The sequence below is a fragment of the Mercenaria mercenaria genome, chromosome 16, assembly GCF_021730395.1.
Source record: "Mercenaria mercenaria strain notata chromosome 16, MADL_Memer_1, whole genome shotgun sequence".
Classification (NCBI taxonomy): Eukaryota; Metazoa; Mollusca; class Bivalvia; order Venerida; family Veneridae; genus Mercenaria; species Mercenaria mercenaria.
The window spans coordinates 11,037,485-11,061,392 of NC_069376.1; the positions used below are offsets into that span (position 1 = coordinate 11,037,485).

The 23,908-nt window shown below is 32.8% G+C and overlaps 1 protein-coding gene across 1 annotated transcript in view; it reads right to left on the reverse strand.

The window, feature by feature from the left end:
- The window catches only part of LOC128549824 (uncharacterized), a 34,918-nt gene extending 30,034 nt beyond the window's left edge, over window positions 1-4,884 (reverse strand). The window contains exons 1-2 of the mRNA XM_053527490.1: window positions 4,104-4,884; window positions 3,165-3,323 (exon numbers count right to left, since the gene is read on the reverse strand). Of these exons, the coding sequence (XP_053383465.1) occupies window positions 3,165-3,323; window positions 4,104-4,676 (732 nt within the window). The 5' untranslated portion in view covers window positions 4,677-4,884. The remainder of the gene's footprint in view (window positions 1-3,164; window positions 3,324-4,103) is intronic.
- Between the last annotated feature and the right edge of the window lie 19,024 nt (window positions 4,885-23,908).

Below are 23,908 nucleotides of genomic sequence, written 5' to 3' on the forward strand. Positions count from 1 at the left end.
TGGGTCATCTGGGGTCAAAAACTAGGTCACTAGGTCAAATAAAAGAAAAACCTTGTGTACGCGATAGAGGCTGTATTTTTCAATTACTCATGAATTTTGGTCAGAATGATTACCATGATGAAATCTAGGCCGAGTTTGAAAATGGATTATCTGGGGTCAAAAACTAGGTCACTGGGTCAAATCAAAGTAAAACATTGTGTATGCGATAGAGGCTGTACTTTTCAATTAATCTTCATGAATTTTGGTCAGAATAATTACCTTGATGAAATCTAGGCCAAGTTCGAAAATGGGTCATCTGGGGTCAAAAAACTAGGTCACTAGGTCAAATCAAAGAAAAACCTTGTGTATGTGATAGAGGCTGTATTTTTCAATAAATCTTCATGAATTTTAATCAGAATAATAACCTTGATGAAATCTAGGCCGAGTTTGAAAATGGATTATCTGGGGTCAAAAACTAGGTCACTAGGTCAAATCAAAGCAAAACATTGTGTATGCGATAGAGGCTGTATTTTTCAATTAATCTTCATGAATTTTGGTCAGAATAATTACCTTGATGAAATCTAGGCCAAGTTCGAAAATGGGTCATCTGGGGTAAAAAAACTAGGTCACTAGGTCAAATCAAAGAAAAACCTTGTGTATGTGATAGAGGCTGTATTTTTCAATTAATCTTCATGAAATTTTGGTCAGAATGATTGCCTTGATGAAATCTAGATCAGTTTTGAAAATGGGTCATATGGGGTCAAAAACTAGGTCACTAGGTCAAATCAAAGGAAAAGCTTGTATATGCGATAGAGGCTGTATTTTTCAATTGATCTTCCTGAAATTAGGTCAAAATGATTACCTTAATGGAATCTAGGCCAAATTTGAAAATGGGTCATCTTGGGTCAAAAAGTAGGTCACGAGGTCAAATCAAAGAAAAACCTTATGTATGCGATAGAGGCTGTATTTTTCAATTGATCTTCATGAAATTTGGTCAGAATGATTGCCTTGATGAAATCTAGGTCAAGTTCGAATATGGGTCATCTGGAGTCAAAAACTAGGTCTTTATGTCAAATCAAAGAAAATATGTACTTATACTCAATATTTTTGCTCCAATTTTAATGATAATTGGTCAGAATATTTTTTTCATGAAATCACTAGGTCAAACATGTTTACTCTGTTTAATATGCTGTGTTATAGTGTGTTTCTCAGTTGAGCGACCTAGGGCCATCTTGGCCCTCTTGTTTATATTTATTTTCAGTAGATACAGAATATTTTTGTAACCTTGTTTTACCCACAAATTATAATGTAACAAGAATACACTAAAGATATATACAAAGCTAGCCTAGTCTGAGATTTGGGAATGTATATCAAGTATGTTAAGATAAAATCTTAAATTGTGAAGAATAAGTCCGAAAACATTTAACTAAACATATAGATGATCAATAAGTATTGAACGAAACAGTTCACGAGCCAATATCCTATCTAAAAATAACTAAGGTCATTTCCATTAAATTTAGCGTATGCTAAAATAAAATTTATGTCGCTAAAATTTCACAAATTTTAACAAAAGCCAAGAAATGCACGAAAGTGTCTACAATTTACAAACTACAGACTAGGAAATAAATAGGGAAGAGATGGAGACCAAATACTAACCATTGTCGTTGTTTGTCCGACCCTATTCAAAAGATCGTTTGATATTTTAACGGTATTGAACCATTGACAGACACAAAATCTACACCTCTGAGTTATAGTAATTGTTTTACCCATTTTGTAAACAAGGTCTATCAATCTATTAATCAATCTATCTATCTATCTATGTATACTGCCTCACGCCTCTTACGAGTATTATGAACAGAATTTAAGGTGGTTGACCTTATCGAAGGCTTTACTGAAGTCTAGTAGGATACGTTCGGTTTGCTTACCTGAGGAAAGATTCCTTGATATTTCATCAACAAGGTCTATTAGCTATTTGTTTGTATTTTTCAACTTTCAAAATAATGAATATGATAGATAAACTGCATATTTCTACGTGATAAAAATAATTATAACATTGCGAGAATCGACATGATTTGGGATACATTTTACAAATATTAATATGGTATTGAAACATTATTCCATTTAAAAACGAAATTAAGCAATGCCTAAGATACATGTATTGACTCAATAGCAAGGTAATATCATCTGTGAAACAACTTACTCACAGAGCCAGTAGACATGAAGTTTGTAACATTTCTCACAGTCACATGTTTGTTGTGTTTTCGTTCCCTTAAAACTTTGTACTTTTAAACTGTATACTCTTTATCCGATAAAATTTAAGGACAGTTAACCAGATTTAAGCAACATTGTATGACATTTTGCATGTTTTCATTACTTACTTTAAGAAACTTATGATCCATTACATGGAGTTAGATTCTATAGATTTTATAGATTTCTAAAATAGGTTTTGTCATTATCCTCACATTCCCCAAACCGTTACATACACACACTTCATATAAACCTACCTTATTTGTTTTAATATAATTTCTATAAAATAACTTTGAATTCAATAGGTTCTGTGATAGTTCAACAAACGGAATCAAAAGCAAAGTTTAAGCAGTGTGTGTAGCTTCTGAATTCATTATGCCTTAACTTCAAGTAAACTGTCGTAACAGTTTTACAGGCTTCTCTTTCTTTTGAATTTTGGCACAATATATTCTACCCAATTTTAATCTTCGTGAAACGTAATACAAACGTTCGTATCGTGCCTTGACCAAATTATGTTTATCAAATTTATACTTATTATCTAACTAATATTATCAATGAAAATCTAACATGTATACTTGGAAGAACTTAATTAAATAATTAGTTTCAATAATTATTTGTTTACGTTTTGAACACATCTGTTAGCTGCCCAAAATCTGATTATCCGCCATTAATTGGTAACAGCCTCGGTAATATTATTCTGGTAGAAAATACTGGCAATAAACACAACTATCCTACAAAGATTTGTTGAAACATAAACAACAAATAACTCATTAGAAGATGTATGCCAAACTTTTATGGCGTAGGGAAAACAGACATAATCACAGACTAACAAGCAGGCATGACATGACAAATTCAATATTTATCCAAATACTTGCAGAGAAGTAAGGATGCATTTAATACAGAAAACAAATACAATGTATACAAGAAACTTAAGGTACCTCTGATAATTTCTTTACAGCATTCCGGGAATATGTTTGACCAGCCAAACATTTTGGATCTGACAAAAGACTCTGTAAGGTGCTAAAGTACTGTTGTAGATCTCCATCTTCAACCCCTAAATAAGAGGAATGTCGAACAGCATTGCCTACCTGTCTAGCCTGCAAACAAACGGTTAAAACACCAGTGTTCATATATGTAGAAATGCTTTTATATTACAGAAGAAATAATACTGACAAAGAGGCTCTAGCGAAAAACAACCATACCTTACAGCCTTGAATTAAAAAATAAATTAATGAAATGCAACTATTGACTTGAATAAAATTGCACATTAAGAATCGTTACAATAAATGTGAAATGAAATAATTTGTCTCTAAAAGCATCCTTTACACGTAATGTTGATAAAGAGAATCTCTTTCGTTAAACCATACATAGAGTATTCTCAGCAACTATTCGAGAATTTGAAAATAAGCAATAATTTAAGCTAACAGTGAAATAGATCAACAAGTATTAACGACAGACGTAGAAATCATTTCTTGTATTGACATCTATCATTATACCAATTTAATTAATAATACTTAAGAAATTGCATTGACAATGTCCTTTTTGCCTAAAAACAAGTCACGATAGTTAATGAATCTTTGATTTTTCGTTAACTGACTCATATCGTTTTATGACATGTTCATGTTCTGACTTTTTTCCTCTAGTATATGCAAAGATTTTTCAAATCAAATACGAATCAAATACGGTGTAAAACCTTGAGTACATGAGTAAACCTGACCTTGGCTCAGATGAATGCTAAACGTTAATGCTTACTAACTGTCTGAATTACCTACAAGCGGACCAAAGACTGACAAGACAGTAATCTATAATCCATTTAACTGGTTTACAAGGGACTACACATATTTGACAAATTAATTTTGAGATTTGTTTAGACATACCTTTTCAACAATATTGTTTTTCTTGCTAAGGTCATCTTGAATTTTTAACTGAAAGGCTTTAAGGTTGATGATAACACTGTTGATACCATTTAAATCTGTATCTGTTGCACTCGTCGCATCCTTGTAACCGTCTGGTGGCATAAAACATTTAGCAACTTCCCATGGATTCTTGCACCAGTGGGTGGCATCAGTATTTTTAAAGGACGGACCGTGGAATCGATGAGCCTTTTGGATTTCGCTTTTAAAATTATGACATATCTTTTTCGGACAACCAGACCGGAGATACTGCGTAGCAGTATTTCTGTGGAAGCTGCATTTTCCACGCCCTACATTACAAATCCTATCTGTAGGACAAACAACAACATTTTCTGTACAACAACTAGAACATTTTGTACCAGCAGGAAGTCCATTGCTGTTGCATATATCGCTCAAACATTTCTGCTGGAACTGTTCTATTTCATCATAAACGAAAGGTTCAATACCTTCTTTAGTATATAAAACACCCAATCCAGCCTTAATCCAATTTTTGTATTTGGACTTTGATAGTTTATGACTGTACAATTTGGCAGCCATGTTTGTATTAACAGCTGACTATTTGGACAAGATGAGTTTACACTTTGTCAATGTTCTCGGCATTGCATAGCTTCATTGCTTTGCACTGATTTTGTTTAGTTCTTCTACCGTGTTATAAAATATATCTCAAAATAGGTCTCAACTGAATAATTGGTAAAATGAATCAATCACTTCCTTTATTGCAATGGTCGCTTGTTAGCATGAACTATGGAGTTCCATCCAGAAAGATCCTTTACAATTGTGTCTCAAGCACCCATAGACCTGCAAAATAATGACTATTATTGATCTTGACTCTCAGATGACCATTGACAAGCCGTCTAAGAAACAAGGTGTGCTTTTAGGTCAGAGACCACCAATTCAAAAAAGTACAGGGAACTTACTGGGAATTAGGTTAGTGTATACCTGGGAAAAAGGTAACGTCTGTGCGTTCTGATTTGTCAGTAATGTAAACTTACCCAGGAAGTGACTATTTTTTTCAAAACTGATATTTTTTTACTGCACTTACAGTATTTTATTATACCTTTTGGCAAATTTGCTACATTTTATGTGTATTGAAAAAAAGTTTTATCGAACGAATTTCTCCCGCCAAACAGGGAGTCATCTCGTTCACACGAACATTACTTAAATAAAGTATCACTATTCATATGATTTCGTCCGATATTTTGGTAGAACTAAGATAGTTCTTGAACAAGAAATATCTTTAAAAATGATGGTTGGCGAATTGTAATAAGGAAAAAAGTTTATGAATTTTACATGTAACATTCATCTTTCATCTAACATTTTTTCAAATTGCAAAACTAAACACCGGACTTTAACAATTTAAATGGTTCTGTTTTAATTTTTCGCAAAGGTTTCGTAGGGTTGCAATTTTGTTTCGTTTATCCTTAGACGAATAATTACAGCAGTAGTTTGATGAAGATTCATGAAGCGGTTCATGAGAAGAGGTCATTAAACGTGTTTATATTTTTAGCTAAATTGGTCCTTATCCCCATTTGTAACAAAATAGCAGGAGACTTTACGATATTGTTACACATCGAGTTTGATAAAATTCATTACATTTTAGTAGTTATGCGAAGAAAAGCATATCTACTTTTAGCTATAGTGGTCCCTAATAGGGCCCAAGTTCCTATATAAATAAATTTGGAAGAGGACCTTATAATGATGCTCCAGACCAAGTATGACAAAGATCCGCCAAGCTGTTCATGAGACGCTGTATAAAGGCATTTCTAGTTTTAGCTCTAGCAGCCCCTAAAAGGGGTCAAATGTCCCAGCTGAACAAAATTGGCTGCGGGCCTAATAACGATGCTACAAATCAAGTTTGATTAGAATACATGAGAAAAAAATCAATTAAAGGATTTTTTCATTTATTGATTTTATTTATTTCTAAAATAGGCCAACTGATCCCGCTTTAACAAACGAATATTCGCTATTCATGAATCTTTGGACAATGACGTCACACCTATAAAAAAGTGAAGGTCAAGCAAAACATACAATTGTAATTATTTCAATATTTCTGTTTCATAAGCAAAGTTTGACCGTAGTCATATCACATAGATAAACTGTATGCAGCTTACAATGAGATTCAATCATTATATAGCATATATATAATGAAGCAGATTTCAACTGAGTTCAATATTTGCATACCATACTAAATAAAAATATTCATATATTATAAATCAGTTAAATAATTTATAACAAATATATCAAAGCAAACAAGTACTCATTTTAAAATGCAATCTGAATAAGTCACAAAAGCAAGAAACCTTTTCATATACAGACGACAGTTGTAACAAGGAAAATCTTTTTAAAAACACTTCTCTACTTAAAAGATTATTATCACACTCTGATTCATGTGATATGCAGATCGTATTCAGCTAGTTCTTTAATTTGATATATGTTGGTATGTTTTTATGCAACTTCCTTCATAAAAAGCAAACTGAATCAATATGTAATATGAACTCCTTAAGGCTCCTCTTCCATAACAAAAAATAAACTTCCTTGATTTTTCTGCCTACAAATCAGACTAGATGCCCACAGGCAATATGTCGAGCCCGCCAGCTGTCAAAAGGACTGGGAGTTGTACATGACACTCCTTGTCTCATTCAGGCAAACATTTACGCCAAATAAAAAAAAGATTGCAAAAAGTTACAATATAAGTTATTTAAAGTAACAACAAAGGAACGTAATTCTAAATAAAAAAAAAAAGTCCACACAAAAATCTGCACCAGTATAGATAGGTCAAAATACACCTGAAAATTGGATGTAACATGCATGTTGTACTACAGAAAAGTGGTCTTGATTTTTCCCTATGACCAGTAATAAAAAAGTTAAAAATATAAGCTATTTATAGTAACAACAAAGGGAAGTAATTCTAGGATCTTGCGCATGACACTCCGTCGCATGATGATGAACAATTTTGCCAAGTTACATCAAAATCCCTCTATGCATCAAAAAGAAATGCTCCAGACAAAGTTATTCTTGTATCTGACTTTTGACCTCTGTGACCTTGACTTTAGACCTAGGGACCTGGTTTTTGCGCATGACACTCCATGTCATGGAGGTGAACATTTGTGCCAAGTTACATCACAATCCCTCCATGCATGAAGAAGAAATGCTCTGGATAAAGTTGTCATTCTTGTATCCTTTGACCTCTAAGTGTGACCTTGACCTTAGACCTAGGGACCTGGTTCTTGCGCATGACACTCCGTCTCATGATGGTGAACAATTGTGCCAAGTTACATCGAAAATCCCTCTATGCATGAAGAAGAAATGCTCCGGACAAAGTCATTTTTGAATTTGACCTTTGACCTGTGTGACCTTGACTTTTGAGATAGGAACCTGGGGTTTGCGCATGACACTCCGTCTCACTGAGGTTAACATTCTTACCAAATATAAACAAGATTTCTCCATGCATGTCAAAGTTATGGTCCGGACAAACAAATCCGGACTGACGGACGGACGGACGGACGCACGCACGCACATACACCAAACAGACATTTGGACAACTATGTCTTCGCTTCCGCAAGCGGGCTCGACAAAAAATTGAAGATCTGAACATTATGATTCAGCTAATTTACAAAATTTAAATAATTATGCCTGTTGGCCAGTGAACACTGCAAGTCAAGTCCATTATATTTACCTGGTGAATCCTTACCCATTTAATTTAGGTAACATCAAAGCAATATAACTCCCATTAACTCTCTCTCTCTACTGCCTTGGATGACCACATTGATAATTGAGATTCAGGAAATCAAATGGCAGAAATACCCGGACTAAATTTATAGCCTGACTTCTTTTCAGAAAGGTGTCACTTTAAACATATGTCAAATGTTTGCTGTTTATCTTGCAAATTCATTGAAAAAAAGGTTTTATATTTAAACCTTTAAAATTATTTTTTGGCATCTGATTGGGAAAAGTATGATTATATATATATATATATATATATATATATTTAAAGAAAGACTTGTCCCAAAGAAGCCAACTCACTCCTTGTATACAAAAACGAAATGGTTACTGACTGACCTGAAAATTATCAATACATCTTCCTGTACCTATAACTGTTACTCTCAGTTTCATTTTGATGTAAGAATGTCCTTGATGATAAGAAAATGACCCTGAACTAAAGGCATTGTATTTCCTTCAAACTGATGCTATTCAGAACTTTATGAGACTACACAAACCATGCAGAGTATGCACCACTCAGAGCACTGACTTTCATTGGACAGAACATTTCAAGAATACTTTAAGATTTAAAAATCAGGTAAGTGATTTCATTGTACAACTTTTTGCAACTACATTGTATATTTTCCTTTTAAAGATTTTCGGGCAGCAAACAAATACCTGTGTTTCAAGATACCTTACCACCCCTAAAATTGATTCCAATCCAATTAAACAGGGTTTCTTGTGGGATTTTTAAGTCTTTTTCTTTGCTATCAAAGGTGAATTTAAGAGATATAATAATCATATTTTGGTAATACTTGTTATACATTCATTGATATTAAGAAGTTTATGTTGACAATACTGCTTTCTCCATGAATAAAAACTACAGTCATCGATCACTACAAGTGACATTCATGAGTTCTTGTTTTTCCATTTATCACCATATTTTAAGCAGTTTCACTCAGTTGTACATGTTATAGCCAAACTAATGTATATAATTCTAATATGCTTGTCTCTGTTAAAACACGTACTCTGGCTAGAATGACATCACGTTAACATGCGGTGACGTCAATGTTTTGTTGCAACCAAGAAAGCGCGCTACTATATTTGATCTACATTTTCAGATTAAGGGCATATTAGAATCCTAATAATTTATACCAAAACTGGTATTTAACACTATTTATGCACTCGGGCAGTAATACGTCGTTAAAATAATTCCACTCAGGCTGCGCCCTCGTGAAATTATTACACCCGACTTATAACCACCCATCGTGCATAAATACGTATTAAAGCAGTTTTGCTATAAATTATTTCTTAATTATGAAACTCGCCATGTAAGGTCATACCATGATTCCAAGATGTGTGGATAACCTGGAAACCTATGGGTACAGTTACATAAAAAACTTTCACAAATGTTAAAATGGGTTTAATTTTAACAAGGCAGTCTGAAAGACAGCTAAATCCCCCACCACTGCTATGGATAGTCAAAGTGTAAACCCTTGACCTTTAGCTGTGACCTTGACCTTGAACTGACATGGCTGACTCATGAATTCTGCACAACATCTTGATGAGGTGATCATTTGACCCAAGTTTCATGAAAATCCTTCAAATGGTTTAGGAGATACAGAGCTCTAACCTTTGACCTTAAGTTGTGACCTTGACCTTAAGTTGACATGGCTGACACATGAGTTCTTGATGAGGTGATCGTTTGACCCAAGTTTGATGAAAATCCTTCAAGGAGTTAAGGAGATGCAGAGTGAACACAAAATGGAAGGCTCAAACCTTTGACCCTAAGTAGTGACCTTGACCTTGAGCTGGCATGGCTGACTCATAAGTTCTGCATATTGTTTTGATGAGGTGATCATTTGACCCAAGTTTTATAAAAATTCCTTAAAGGGGTTTAGGAGATAGAGAGCGGACACGAAGTGAAGGCTAAAACCTTTCACCCCAAGTTGTGACCTTGACCTTGAGCTGAAATGGCTGACTCATGGGTTCTGCACATTGTCTTGATGAGGTGACTCTTGATGAGTTGTGACCTTGACCTTGAGTCGGCATGGCTGACTCATAAGTTCTGCACATCGCCTTGATGAGGTGATCATTTGGCCCAAGTTTGATGAAAATCCTTCAAGGGGTTTAGGAGATATAGAGCCGACACAAAATAGAAGGCTAAAACCTTTCACCCTAAGTTGTGACCTTGACCTTGAGCTGAAATGGCTGACTCATAGGTTCTGCATATTGTCTTGATGAGGTGATCATTTGACCCAAGTTTTATCAAATTCCTTCAAGGGGTTTAGGAGATATAGAGCGGACACAAAATGGAAGGCTCAAAACTTTGACCTTGAGTTGTGACCTTGACCTTGAGCCGACAAGGCTGACTCGTGGGTTCTGCACATCGTCTTGAGGAGGTGATCATTTGACCTAAGTTTCATGAAAATCATTCAAAGCGTTTAAGAAATATGGAGCGGACACGAAAGTGTTACGGACAGACGGAAGGACGGACGGAGACCATTCCTATAACCCCCCACCACTTGTGGCGGGGGATTAACAAACTATGTTTCAAGGATTATGTGACAATTTTAAGTTCAAAGCTTTCATAACCGTTGACTTATCTGTGACAAAACTATCTACAAAGTATGGCCCATCCCATCATTCTTGTATTGCTTTTTTGTATAACTTTGGAACTGATATACTCATAATTCTGACAAAAAAACAAAAAAAACAAAAAACATTTCAATTATTTTCCTTCCAAAGAATGTCTTTTTCATCCAACATCCATTTACAACCAAGTAAGATAGCTAGCGTTTGGTTGAAATTAATCCAAATTATGCCCTTTTTGACAAAGAAAATTTTGTTGAAGTTTGAAATGAATGTTGTTTAAATTTGTTTTGATATTTTAACTTTAATAAGTATGAGCCTTGTTTTAATTAGAAATTGTTGAGTATCAAGTGCACTCAGTCATAATGGAGAGCTCTTACTTGGAAACTCAAAGCAGACTTACACCATCATGAGATACATTCACAATTTACCATGTTACATAACTGTGACTTCTTTTGACACAATTATTTCCTTTCTTGCACTCCAAAAAATATCCCTTCCAGTCTTTCCAGTATGATCATTTACTTTAATATCTATGGAACTATATGTTATTCAGATATTATTATGAAACTTAAAACAAGCTGTTATGATCACATGACAAGTTTAGATACAAATTAATACTTTGAAATCATTAATATTTTCGTGGATTTCGTTTTTGAGTTAATCAAAGAAATTTAATCCAAACAAACAAGTAAAATTCCCATTCATATTACGTTCAAAACTTGAAAACCACGAATTCATATCTCTATGAGATTGCCGTTTTGACCAAAACCACGAAATTTCATGCCCACAAAATTAAATGATTTTACAGTACCCATGAATTTGACTTTTTTTCACAAAATTACATGGAAGATTCCCCAAAATGACTTTTCCTTCTATACTTCTGAAATAGATGCATTCACTGGATCTAAATTTCACAAAAACCTTTTTCCTCCTAATTCAAATTTAAACATCGAGTTCCATGACTAGCTTTTATTTTGGCAAAAGGAACTACTGTTTCCATTGAATACCATAATGCATTGGAGTGACACACTAACCTCTAGGATCATACAGGTTTTAACAATCAGTCTTTACAAAGTGTAGGGCTTTCTTTTGCATGCACACAAGAATATTGTGTGTAAAGCAGATGACTTGTAAACTACTTAGTCAAATGCTTTCACTCTTCATACATGTATTTCCTATCATCAAACATATGTTACATAATTAGCTAGCTTTTATTTGTTAAAATCATGCCCTTTTAAACATAAAAATTGTGGTTATCAATAAAAATTGTGGTTAAAAGTTTGCATGTAAGCAGGTTTCTCTTTAAATCTATAATGCCTATTCACTTCTAGACTTCACGCATGTCTTTGGCATCATGAGATGACCTCACTGGGCAAATTACATAAATCTAGCTTTATCCATATAATAAATCCCACTGCCACCTCTTACCTTAATTGTTAATTTTAAGATTATAATTGCTCAGGTATCATTGTGTAAAAAGTGATTTTCAATTTTAAGGTACTACTATGTCAGGATCATCAGACACTGAACCCGATGATGAATGGATTTGTGCAAAATGCCATCATAGACCAACTAACAGTTTAAAGTTAGAATATGAATTACTGCCTGGTGACAAGGTCTTTTTGATCGATTCAAATGGGGAAGTTTGGTTATTCTGCAGAGGGTGCCGACTGCGGTATCACTTGAAGTGTGTAGAAAATCTACCAAAACAGGTCACCGAAGAAGATATTGGAATAGACTACTACTGTGATGATTGTGGAATGTTTCTTGTTGGAGCATATGATTCTGAATAAATTTTACAACAGAAACTTACGTTACTTCTGCTAAATCATTGAATAAGCCTCAAAATAAAGGTCTGAATAGGTCCGTTGTATAAATTTTCAAGTCTTATGACAACAGCATTAGATACATAAATAAATAAAATTGCCTTAGCAAAAACAAAGGACCTGCATATTCTATTTATCAAGTTGAATGTAAAAATCTCTTGTACTACATTAAAGTGCCCATTTTTTAACACACTGTATTTTATTATTGCCATAAGAACAACACTTATTTATTTATGGATCGTGGGGTTGCAAATTCAATCATCGGGCGACAGTATGTTCTCCTCGACGATTTGATAAAAGACATTCTGTCTGAAATCATTCCTCTTCACCTCTAATTCATGTGGGAAGGAAAAATGGCAGTTACCTAGGTGAAATGAAGGTCACATGACCATGAACTACCATAGTCTACCATGGTAGTTCATGGTCATGTGACCATGGTTGGCCGTGGTTGACCACGTTTTGTTAAATAGCACCACAGTTTTTGATAGTCAATAATCAACATGGTCAACCGTGGTTGGGGACCATGGTTGACCATGGTTGTGGACCACAGTCAACCAAGTTTGACCAAGGTCCACGACCATGGTCTAACATGGTGATTATTGGCTATAAAAAACTGTGGTGCCATTTAACAAAAAATGGTTGACCATGGTCAAAACGTGGTCGACCATGGTCATGACCATGAACTATCATGGTAGTCCATATACACAGGGATCAGTCTTGACAGATACCTGACAGACAACTAGCAAACAGAAAAGCTCAAATGCTCATGGTGAGAACCAGTCCTCACATGAGGTTAAAAATGGACAGAAATAAAATCAGATGTATATCTGACTACTAAAATATAATTTCTTTTTCATTTATTGATGTATCGACTTGCAATTTTTTTTACATTTTAAAGTATGCAATATGGAGGGAAGCATCTCTCAGATTGTTGATATCTTGTTCGATGATATTATAATTTATAATGGAACATTGTCGGTAGCTAAATTTTGATAAAAGAAACTGACTGTTCCATAAAATCATATTGGAGAAAATTTCAAAATTCTGAGAGACTGTTTCTTCTGTAGTAGTTACTTATGTAAATATACTGAAAATTTAGGTATATTATGTGAAAAAATTACTTTGTAAGGAGAAATCAAAATACACTATTTTGATATATCTTAAAATCAGTATATTTGAAACAATGTTTTGCACTTTACAAATTATAAGGTTTGTTTAAAATATATCAGAATATTTCACCAACACAAATAAGTAATTAAATGTATAAATATAAATTTGGAAGGGTCATGAACATACATGACAAGTGCAGTCTATATCTATTTTTGCAAGTCAGTCATTTATTTGTGATGACAACAAATTATAGTCAGACTATGAAAGTTTACCTTTGAATCTGTCTATAAATGCAGGAAAACTATTCTATATCTAAGAAAAAAATTATGAGCCAACATGCAGTCAGGCATTGGTGCATTGTAAAATTTGATAATTGTGAAAATTACTAACATGACCGTGGTTGAAAAAAGCTGACCACGGTAGGCCATGGTCAAACTGTTGATTGTGATCATGGTCAACCATGGTCATCATTCTGGGCACTTGCATGGAACCTGACAGAATTGACAGTAAAATGAATTTATGTCTTAATAAAGAGACCTCTACTTTAAAAGGAAGATACACCAAGATATAAAAAGACCCTACTACTAAGCGGGGTTAAAGGTCAAGTATGGAAGGGATACTGACATTCTTTATTTTGATGGAATTCAATTATATCAGAAAAAACAGTCCAAGAAACTAAGCACATACATAGACCTCATATATTATTGCTTAGATGGTCTACAGGAGCTATAGTCTCTTAGAAAGTATAATAATAGTTGTAATTACAGGATTCCTTCTATAAATTGCCAGTCCAATTAAAGTTTGTGCTATATGACTGGTCTATATCAAATATTATGTTTTCTGGGCTAATAAGTCAAAATTTAAGAAAAAAAACCTGAAAATTTATTTCTGAAACCATATAATAAAACACTGATTAAATGACTTGCTGGTAAATTGTCTAAACTAAAGGCCTGCTGTGCAATAGTTTTTTGACTGCTGACCAGCAAGGGGTTCTGAGTAAGTATAAACTATACTGGATAGCATTAAAAGGGTGATGTTATGGTTGTTTGTTTCCTTATTTCCTGTATTTTGTGCATTCTATTTCTCTGTGACCACCACTACTGATAGACTGTGACTCAATCAATGCAGACTTGGAGCGTCGGTATAAATTACAAACTCCGGTATATAGATTAACTAAATTTGAACGAAAAACATCTTAAATGTATATATTTTGTAACCATGGTGATACTAACCCTAACCTTTAGTCGGTATATTATGCATATTATACACTTAATGCGTGCGGACATACAAAAATATGCATATTTTTGCCGTGCGCTACAATTGATTATCATTTCTGGGCATGCGCAGAACTCTGCAATGAGTTAATTACATCGCTATTGATAATATCATTAATAGGTATATACTGATCATTCTTCCCATTCATGACTTCTCAGACATTGTAAGTTTCATGAAAAGTCAATGACATTCTTATCTACAGTTATACAACGTATGTTTTTTTTACACCTTTCCTTTTCACTGTTTCTCACTTTAGAGGCACTGCTTTCAAAATGCAGTGCAATGGAAAACTGTATAAGAGTAAAAAACAAGAGCACCGCCTTGCGGGTGCTGACGCTCATCTGATTTTTTTTGTGTAATAGAAATATTGTCCTACCCATGATTTTCTAAGTCTAAAAAGGGCCATCATTCTTGCAAAAAGCAAGATAGAGTTATGTTTCTTGATGTACAGTGTCCACTTATGATGGTGAAAAACTGTTGCAAGTTTTAAAGCAATAGCTTTGATAGTTCATGAGAAAAGTTGACTTAAACATAATACTCAACCAAGAAAATGATTTTCTAAGTCCAAAAGGGGCAATAAGTATTGCAAAAAGCAGGATGGAGTTATGTTGCTTGCTGTACAGGGTCAGCTTATGATGGTGAACAAGTGTTGCAAGTTTCAAAGCAATAGCTTTGATAGTTTAAGAGAAAAAGTTGACCTAAACATAAAACTTAACCAAGAAATCTGATATTTTCTAAGTCCAAAAGGGGCCATAAATCTTGCAAAAAGCAGGGCAGAGTTATGTTTCTTGCTATACAGGGTCAACTTATGATGGTGAACAAGTGTTGCAAGTTTTAAAGCAATAGCTTTGATAGTTTAGGATAAAAGCTGACCTAAACATAAAACTTAACCAAGAAAACTGATTTTCTAAGTCCAAAAGGGGCAATAAATCTTGCAAAAAGCAAGATGGAGTTATGTTTCTTGATGTACAGGGTCTGCTTATGATGGTGAACAAGTATTCCAAGTTTCAAAGCAATAGCTTTGATAGTTTAGGAGAAAAGTTGACCTAAACATAAAACTTAACCAAGAAATCTGATATTTTCTAAGTACAAAAGGGGCCATAAATCTTGCAAAAAGCAAGATGGAGTTATGTTTCTTGCTATACAGGGTCAGCTTATGATGGTGAACAAGTATTCCAAGTTTCAAAGCAATAGCTTTGATAGTTTAGGAGAAAAGCTGACCTAAACATAAAACTTAACCAGGCAACGCCGACGCAGACGCCGACGCCGACGCCGACGCCGACGCCGACAACCGCTCAAGTGATGACAATAACTCATCATTTTTTTTCAAAAAATCAGATGAGCTAAAAATGAAAATCTGTAAGTCATTGACCTATGATGTGTAAAGTAATATGTGAAAATCTGTCTAATCATTATTAATTTGACTGTGAAATTCCATCTTGTCTGTGATAAAACTGAGTTACATTAAAAACTCAAAGTGGAATTTGACACTGTTTACCCCGTATAGTTGTTAGATTTCCTTCTAACTTAGCAACTACCTAAGTCATGTTAGCAAAGTCATATGACACACAGATGAGAGTAAAAAAGAATCCACTGGTTTAAAATGGGAGTATGATAAAATAACAATGTCATAATGATAATATGTGAAATATTGGGTTTTTTTTCAGTAATTTTAAGGATTTTAACTTTTCATCCACTATTCAACCTGAATATATCCCTTTAAATAGATTTAAAATTCTCTTTAAACTCATTTTCAACTGTGACATTGTAATATGGTTTGTCCCATTATCCATAAAAGCTTAGGACAGGCAACAGCTGTAAATGAGAAGACTTTGAATTATTAACAAGGTACATTTGTACTTATGGTCCTTCACCATTCTTTTATCTTTATAAAATTCTTCAGCTGTGTTTTTTTTTACAAGACCAGTAAAATATCTGTTATAAACAATGTAAGCTATCATCCAGAAAATATGTATTAGTGGCAAGACTGGTAAAGCCACTTCTAAGTTTTGTCTGCAATTGGTTAAGAAAACCTTGGTACCCTAGAAGGCATTTAATACAACTTGAGCATGCAATCAAGTAAAAGCATGAATATTCCTCAAACAAACATTTTATAATATATAATGAATCATGAAATTTATGAATAACAATTGGCACATTATTTACTTTTCATGAAAAAATTGACTGGAAAGGTGAAAGGCTAAAACAACAACAAAAAAAAAGAATGAAAAATTTTAGGTATCCAGAAATCAATGCTATATTTCTTAAGAAAGCTATGAAACTATCCTACAGACTCCCCTTGCGTTAATTGGAAACACTTGAGAATTACATATAGTTCATTTTACTTAGATTTACACTGAAAATCGAAGTGTTTGTAAACGTAAATTACTTGAGGTAAAATTAACTGTCTTAATTACAATTATCTACATTATGCATATATTACTCTGTGGTGGTATTGGTTATACAAAGACAGGAAAAGTTATATTGCTCATGCTCTGGCCCGGGTTCAATTCCTGATGCAGGCATTTTTTTTCTCTTGATTTTAAAATGCATCAAAATTACCCTTTAATTCTAAGTAAAAGGGGGCATAATTCATGAAAAATTGGTGCCAGAGTTATGCACCTTGTATCAAATGGTGTGAGTTATGCACCTTGTATCAAATGTTGAACAATACTTTAAGTCTGAATCAAATCCATTCAGTAATAACAGTGATAGAGTGAAAGTGCATCAAAACCTGAAATTCTAAGTAAAAAGGGGGAATAATTCATAAAAAATTGGTGCTATCTAGAGTTATGCACCTTGTGTCAAATGGTGTGGGTGATGATGTTGAACAACTATTTTAAGTTTGAGTCAAATCCATTCAGTAATAACAGTGACAGAGTGAAAGCTATTATGCTAATGAAATCAAATATGAAAACAAATTACATTAATTTTGTATACAATAAATTTATGTACAATAATTAAACAGCTCCAGAACCCACTATTTGCTGTAGTGTAACAATTACATAACCTTTTAACTTACTTCAAAGTTAATTTATAATGATAATGTGGATGATTATAATCAAAGTGCAAGATCAGTTAATAAATGTACAATTCTGTTTGAAAAGTTCATGCACACTTAACTTTAACATTACAATAAGCATATTCTAAGTCAAAAAGGGGCTTAATTCAGTCAAAATGCTTGATAGAGTTGCCTCCTCCTTTTTACAGACGGGGTCAGGATGGTAAACAAGTATGCAAAATATCCAAGCAATGGACCGGGTGGTACGAAAACTTTAACATTACAATAAGCATATCCTAAATTGAAAAGGGGCTATAATTCAGTCAAAATGCTTGACAGAGTTGCCTCCTCCTTTTTACAGACTTGGGTCATGATGGTAAACAAGTATGCAAAATATCAAAGCAATATCTCAATAGACTTTGAAAATATTTGGAGTGGTACGCCAACTTTAACATTACAATAAGCATATTCTATGTCGAAAAGGGACCATAATTCAGTCAAAATGCTTGATAGAGTTGCCTCCTCCTATTCACAGACTGGGGTCATGATGGTAAACAAGAATGCAAAATATGAAAGCAATATCTCAATGGACTTTGAAAATATTTGGGGTGGTATGCAAACTTAAACATTCACTCTCTTATTTTTCCACAGAATTTTCCTCACAGAGGTGAGGAAGGTTTAACAGTTATAAACAGGGCAATAATACTCTTCTCGATTACACGCTCAGTTTTAGTGGTCAGCCTAGCACAGCATGGGAGCAATAAATCTCCCATTAGTGTTTCATCTGAGATGCTTATCACCCAACATGTATGCAGTATGTTTGTATTATTCTACAAGAAATATTTGAGCTGTGCAGATCTCATACAGTACTAGTTGAATAATTCTTAAAAAAAATGGAAAAAATGAGCTATGTAAAACTGCATAGCAATATTAATTTCATTTAACATGTTTTTAATGATACAATTTTTATAACTGACTCTAAAGTAACACTGATATCGTTATTTTCTTACGCCCTTCGTTATGTATAGGTATCATTAATAAATTTTGAATTTTGACCAGAAAGACCATGGCTGATCATGGTCTGCATTGTTTTGCATCAGACAGAACTATTTCCTGCTATAACAGTCTGATCTAAAAACTTGCAAATTGCAAAAATGCAAATCTTACAAAATGTTGATATTTTGACTTTATTCATAGCTGAGCCACACCATGCAAAAACCTACATAGTTTACTGCATTTGCATGGAACTAGATCAGCCTGTACATGCATGCAGTTGATCAGGATCCATATAGTTCACTAACAGTTTGTCTTACTTGTATATGGTTTGAAAGCAAAATGTATGGAATGAGCAGACTGATCAAGATTCAGACTAGTCACAAAATACAGTATGCTAGTTTTCTCATGGTGCAGCTCAATTATTAATTCAATTATTCTGCTGAATTAAATGGCACATTAAAATGTTGCAAATCATTATTTTGCAAATTTCTACTAAATGTTTGTTTCCCTTTACTCTGTTTTATAGGAATCAGAAATGGCATTTCATGCATGCTGGACAGAATTTCCCCGTGCTTTTCCGGTGCTAAAAAAACTTTTCTTTTTTTTTCTTCATTGAAATCATAGTGAATTTACATGTGCATGCAGTCAAACATGTCTGAAAAGATCACCCACGAAAACAGCACAAAGTGGTTTTGGACAGACAAATAGTCTCACTTAACATGTGTAATATTTTTGAAGAAAAATCCTGGTCTAAGCAGACAAGTTTTGAAATAGTGTTTTTTTTGTTAGCATGTGTTTTTTTAAAAATTACCACAGGATGACTACATCAAATTCCTAGTTTTTTATTGTTTATATGTCCATAGGCAATTTATTTTATGAAAATAAGAGTACAAATGTATTTTTTTGTAAATTGTACTATTGTCTATTATAAACAAAAAACAAGAGCTGTCGGAGGACAGCAATGCTCGACTATTCAACAGCCTTGTCAATTGAAAGAATACAAAAGTTGAAAAAAGGGCATAATTTTGTAAAATGCAAAGTAGAGGTATTGAACCTCTGTACTGCATGTCATATCATGACAGTGAACAAGTGTGTTTAGTTCCAATCCTTTCCAATTTGTGGCTACTGAGATACCAGCTTACATACAAAAACTTAACCAAAAACTGTTAAGTCGAAAAAGGGGCATAATTTTGAAGAAAAAAAAAAGTAGAGTTATGGGACTTGCTTAATGCATGTCAGATCATAACAGTGAACAAGTATGTGAAGTTTCAATCCATTCCCATTAGTAAGTACTGAGATACCAGCTTATATACAAAACCTTAACCAAAAATTTCTAAGTCGAAAAAGGGGCATAATTTTGTAAAAAAGCAAACTAGAGTTATGGAACCTGTGCAATGTAAGTCAGTTTATCACAGTGAATAAGTGTGTTAAGTTTCAATCCATTCCTTCTAGTGGTTACTGAGATACCAGCTTACATACAAAACCTTAACCAAATCGGGACGCGGACGCCGACGCATGGGCGAGTCCAATAGCTCTACTATTCTATGAATAGTCGAGCTAATTATGCATAAAAGACAATATTCTATCCGTTGTTAACTTTACCAAGTATTATTATGTGTCTTATTATATCACCCAGTTTGTAGTTGAAAGTAAATATTTAATAACCTTAAAATCTTTTTTCGTTTTCATTTTCAAGATTCATTTTAAATTCTTAAAACACTAGTTTCTCATTATTTCTTCCCCAGCGAAACGGAATTCGTGAAATCATGAATTTTTCATCACCATTAAGAATTATTCATGAACTGTTCTGGATTACTTCTTAATCTAACTTCATGAAGTTTTATACATGAAGTGTCAATTGATCTACTTCATGAAGATATCAAGCATTAATGACAGATTCATAAAGTCCTTGAAATATTCATGAACTAGTTAAAGAATGAATCAAGATTTTTTTCATGAATGTCAATATACCTATAGAATTCAAGAAAAATTCTTGAAAAAAATGATGAACATTTTATGAGCAGTTTAAGAATATTAAATTCTTAAAACATTCTTTATGTACTCTTAAGAAAAAGATTAGTCATGAATATTTCATGAGTATATCTATGATTCATTAAAAGTACTAAAATTCAAAACCTTTTTCTAGTTCAGTGGAAAAGAATTATAGGAATTCACTTTAATATACTGTTTTTGCACTATCTATTTTGATGCCAATGTATTGTATTCTGATATATTTTCCTAAATATCTCTTAAAATATAAATTAAGGTCAAAGTTCTGAATCTAAATGGAAATATTGGCATAACATTATTAATTTATCCTGATAACATAATTTTATAGGATAAAGCTTGGACTCAGCATACAGAAATAAAAATCATTTTAATATAAAATTAATGGCAACCTGTAAGTAGAAATATATGTGGCACTTGTCATATCGCAACTTAAAAAAAAGAACTGACCAGCATTGTCCAATAAAAACTTTTGGAGCGCAGCATTTTAAGTGGGTAGGTAGGGAGACAGCAAACAAAAATATTTTTAATTTTGGCCTCATAGGCAAATATCTTAAGCACATGGACATAATTTATTATTATGAAAGTTATGTCTCCATATTATAGACCATACATTTCATTACTATATACTATAAGAGGTTTCATTAAAATAAATGTAGATATTAATTCCTATTTACAAAAACAAAAAAATATATCAAAATTGTGATTTTACCATAGACTTCCATTATGAAAACTTGTCTGAGGTTCATTTTTCTCATATCAGTCTAGCAAAAAATCAATTACACAAGCCTATATTTAGTTTTATTTGCTGAATTTTCTAAGCTTAATTATTCTGAAGTTTTGAAAAGTACAAATTAATCCAATACTACATTGTAGAAAAAATTGATCAAGACATGCAAAACTACCTTAAATCCAAGACAACTGCATACCATATCTGTGATATAGTTACATGAAAAATATTTGCAGAAATAATATTAATCACAATTATTAGAAATTCATAAAGAAATTCCTAAACATTTTCAAAAATGCAGTTTTTGCACTCAGGTAATTATATTAATTAGCAGCAATTTCGAAAGATATACAAGTTTTAAACTGTAAAATAATTATCAAATCAAAACATTTTTAAGTTTCTCATACCAAATACTGACTGAAAAAAAAGAATATTCTAAAACCTTGACTTTCACTTTAAACACTTGCCCATTTGATTAGATTCTAAGAATCCCTATCAAACAGGAATTCTATTTGAAACATTTATAGATAGAATCAGCTACAAAGAACTATATAGAATATCCAATTTTCAGTCAATATGATTATCATTTCTGTATGTTGCAAAAGAGTGTTGGGGAGGGGGGATAAAAATGTGACCAATCACGCTTTTAAATTTATTTTTTTGTAGAAGTACAGCAAACCATGGAATTTTGTGTGCTTCGCATCAAAGTGTTTTGTTTTCAACAGATTTTGATTTGTCACAATGTCCAGAGTTACTTATTATTGAAATAAAAACCAACTACCTTCTTAGTTACTATCATAGGGTCATATTTCTTCTGAAATTTAGCCTGGTGGAATTTAATATATATATATATATATATATATATATATATATATATATATATATATATATATATATATATATATATATATTGAAAAGGACTTGATTTTTATCTAATATATATATATTTCTAATAACAGAAAAAAAAAACAGCAACTTGAATTTGTAATTAAACAATTGTCACAGATGTGGTACATTTTGTCCAAGGTGAAATAAAGTCTGATTGAAATAAAAATAATCCAAGTTTAAAATACAAATCTATGCGGAATATGAATAACTGACACATGACAAACACAGCTGTAAAACAGAAAAAATTGAATACAAAAAGAAAGATTACTGGACCTTTGTAGGTGGCAATTTTAAAAAATAAATATTTTAAAATATTTCAATTAAAAAATTTGTAAAGAATGTGCATACTTGTAAAAAAAAAATGAAAATACCAGCTTAACTCGTTGAACTTTTACAATTGTCCAACAGCACCTAAAGAATATGCATATGATTCTACAATGTCATCTATTTGATAATGAGTCAGTGATAGTGGAATTATCTGTCTATACAGTATGACACAAGAGGTGGATATTTAATTTGAAATTAATGTAAAATAGTTTTTTTATACTGTTTCAATGAAAAAATAAGGAAAAAGGGTACAAAGACACTCTCAGTTACCTTATAGACTCAAACTATTTAAGTCTAAACAGAATAAACTTATTATAAAGATCTCAAAAAATGAGTTTACAATAAAATGCATACTGCTCCAACTGGAGATATTCTCATAGCAATTATATAAATTTAATCAAAGTAAAATTAAAATCTTTTAAAGGTGCAGCGTTAATTACCCTACTGCTGGGTGATAACCATGTTTGCTGATTTATATAAACACAAGTGTCCATGCATACTAAGATTAAATTACAGGGCTATTTTTCTTCTGTAATAGAGACCTATATTCCCCTGAAAAACATACTTTCAAATCATGCAGTTTCACATCAGGAAGTTGATTCCCTTTTGCCCAAAGGCCAAGCAAATTTTCCTTGAAGTAGCCGGCCCAGGTTCTATCTTATCTTTGCCTAACACTTAAATATAGATTTTCTTATACTCAAAATCTTGAAATACAACATGCAAAAAATATGCTGAAAGAATATACTGAAAATATATACAGGCACTTCCTTTTCACTTGCATCACTAGCAAGACTGAAAGAAAGCGTAACAAAAATGAAGAATTTTTCTCTTACCTTACAGTTGTGGTTATATATTCCTTCTAATTGTTTTCACAAACAGTACTGATTGTCTGACATATCCCATTTATATACATCCAGAGATGTCAATCAAAATGATGCACCACCTTATGATACAGGCACATCTGTTGCAAATTTGGTCATATTATAGCACCCCTCAGATCTTGCCATCTGTAATAATTAATCATAATGTCTGCAATTACCTATCCCAACAATTTTTCTTTTCCAAAGCCTTTCTGGAACAGCCTTTGAATAGTGTTTTTAGTAATAGACTAAAGTGTACAAAAAGTAAATTAGCCAAACTAACATAATTAAATGTTACATTCAAGAACAAAACCCAGAAAATTAATGTATTTCTAGCAACTAAAACTGTTATTCAATTCCTAGATTATCATCTAAATTTTACGATAAAAGGGGAAGATCTCAGGTGTATATTATATTTTTTTCATATATCTTTGCTAATTAATTTTAATTCCACT